Source organism: Buceros rhinoceros, unplaced genomic scaffold (assembly GCF_000710305.1).
Source record: "Buceros rhinoceros silvestris isolate BGI_N320 unplaced genomic scaffold, ASM71030v1 scaffold2736, whole genome shotgun sequence".
NCBI classification, from domain to species: Eukaryota; Metazoa; Chordata; class Aves; order Bucerotiformes; family Bucerotidae; genus Buceros; species Buceros rhinoceros.
Genome location: NW_010417908.1, coordinates 27046 through 29095, shown reverse-complemented (window position 1 = coordinate 29095; position 2050 = coordinate 27046). Strand labels below are relative to the sequence as shown.

At 52.9% G+C, this 2050-nt stretch overlaps 1 protein-coding gene across 1 annotated transcript in view; it reads right to left on the bottom strand.

Annotated features, from left to right (window-relative positions):
- The window catches only part of LOC104495348 (C4b-binding protein alpha chain-like), a 14176-nt gene that overhangs the window by 1794 nt on the left and 10332 nt on the right, over nucleotides 1-2050 (bottom strand). The window contains exons 14-15 of the mRNA XM_010138308.1: nucleotides 649-794; nucleotides 2-87 (exon numbers count right to left, since the gene is read on the bottom strand). Coding sequence (XP_010136610.1) covers nucleotides 2-87; nucleotides 649-794 — 232 coding nt within the window. The remainder of the gene's footprint in view (nucleotide 1; nucleotides 88-648; nucleotides 795-2050) is intronic.

Below are 2050 nucleotides of genomic sequence, written 5' to 3'. Positions count from 1 at the left end.
TGTACTTGACTTCCGAGCCGTAGGGGAACTGCTCCGTCCTCAAGGCTGAGTGCTGCCCGTTGATGATTTTTGGAGGGGGGCCGCAGACTATGAAGGAATAGAGGAAGGAAAAGTTGAGATTGTCTTCATTGGCTCAGGGAAACAGAAGTGCAGGAGGGTAACAGGAGAAGCCAGTTCTCGATGTTTGTACTTTGCGTTGCTCTCCTCAAAGTCCTCCTCATTTCTTGCCAGCTTTGGCCCTGGTTCTACCAGTATTCCCAGACTGACCCAGCTAACCTGCCAGCATGGCATGGTCCCAGTACCTCAGCACGTGCCTCCATCCCCTCCCCTTCAGCCGACCTTTCCTTATCCCCTCTTCTTTTCCATCAGAAATGATCCTGCTCACAAACAGGGTCAGAAAATGGCGAGTATCATAAACCCCTCCAAAAAATCCTCTGATAAGTGGCTACAAGTCCCATTACTCAACACTTTTAATCAATTACAGTTTTGACAGAAGAGGAAAATGTTAAAGCTGCTTAATGTTGTGAGTTGGACCCCATTTCCTACCACCTGCTCCGAGAAGTGATGCTCAGGTTATGTGACTGTCTTGCCGCTGTTCTTACCAGCTGCAAAGATGCAATTCCCGGCACCCGCTGCATTCACACTCACCCTTGTCGCAGTACGGCATGGGGGGTCTCCACGTCCCATCAGACCAGCACTGGGTCCTCTGGCTGCCCCTCAGCACATAGCCAGGGTCACACCGAAATTCCACGTGCTTCCCGTAGGTGTAGTTGGCTTTCCTGGGGGTGGTCTCTCTGCCGTGGGGGATAACTGGGCTGGAACACTGCACCTCTGAGAAAGACCAGCATCAGAAAGAGCTTCCATGGGGCAGGAGGCATCAGCACAGGGGTGTTTTCCTACAGTGGTGCCTTGCTGACCAGGAGAACCTACCCAGGCAGCCTGTTAATGCTGACAGACGTCTTTAACCAGACATGATGTCTCCAGGGACAGCAATTATGTGATAACAACCATTTCTCTGGGAAGACAGAACAATCTGCGCCCATAATTAGCTATAGATGGTGCTGAAGGGGTGATGTGTTTTCTGTGTGATGCATCACTCCATCATCGCTTGCACAGCTAAATAATCAGCGGGAGCTGCAGCTCTCTCTTTTCAGCCATGCTACCCTTTGAACTTCAAAATTATTATTAGTGAACCAAAGCACTGCTCAGGAAAGCCCTTATGGCACAGCAGCACTAGCAGGAGTTTTGAAAACTATGTTATTTCCACATCGTCAAACTGATGCTTTGTTGGCCAAGTGAAGGAAATGGGGTACTTACGCTGGCAAAGCTTTGGGACTGCGGACCACGTGAAGTTTGTAAGGCAAGTGGTTATTGGAGATACATCAGGGAGCAACATGTATCCGGATCTGCAGAAGTAACTCACAACTGTCCCGACAGGAAACTCGCGCTGAGCGTTTCGGTCCGCATGGTCAACAACAGGGGGGGAGGGACAGTGACCTGGTGCCAGAGCAGGGGACAACAGGGACCGTCAGAGCAGCCCAGAGACCTGCTGGGGATGAAGCTGAGCCCAGCCTTTGGGGGAGCCCAGCTTGGACAAGGGTAGAAATCCCAGAAAGAAGCAAGGGACAGCGGCGACCCTGAGCGTCACTGTGGGGTATGGTTTGGGGGAGCTAAAATGGAAGAGAATAACGGTGACAAATTCACCCAGCAATATGAATCTCATTAGAGTCTTTATTCTTGGACAATTTTGCATCTCCCTGGGTGTCCCTGCCATAAGGCAGGACAACCTAAGCCGGACACCCTGCTGTGTCACCCCGGGGCAATGGAGGAGCAGGGGGAACAGTGCCACCAAACACCAGGCAGTGCAGCTTGCTGGGGTGCCCACCCGCCAACCCCTCCCCAGCAAACACCACAATACAGGTGGGCAATTACACGGTGGGGACAAGGGGAGGAGAAGAGAGATTTGAGCGTACCCAGGACGCAGGCGGGCACCCCCGGCTGCCATCTGCCATTGCTCAGGACACGCCCCGCGGCGGGGCCCAGGGGGGGG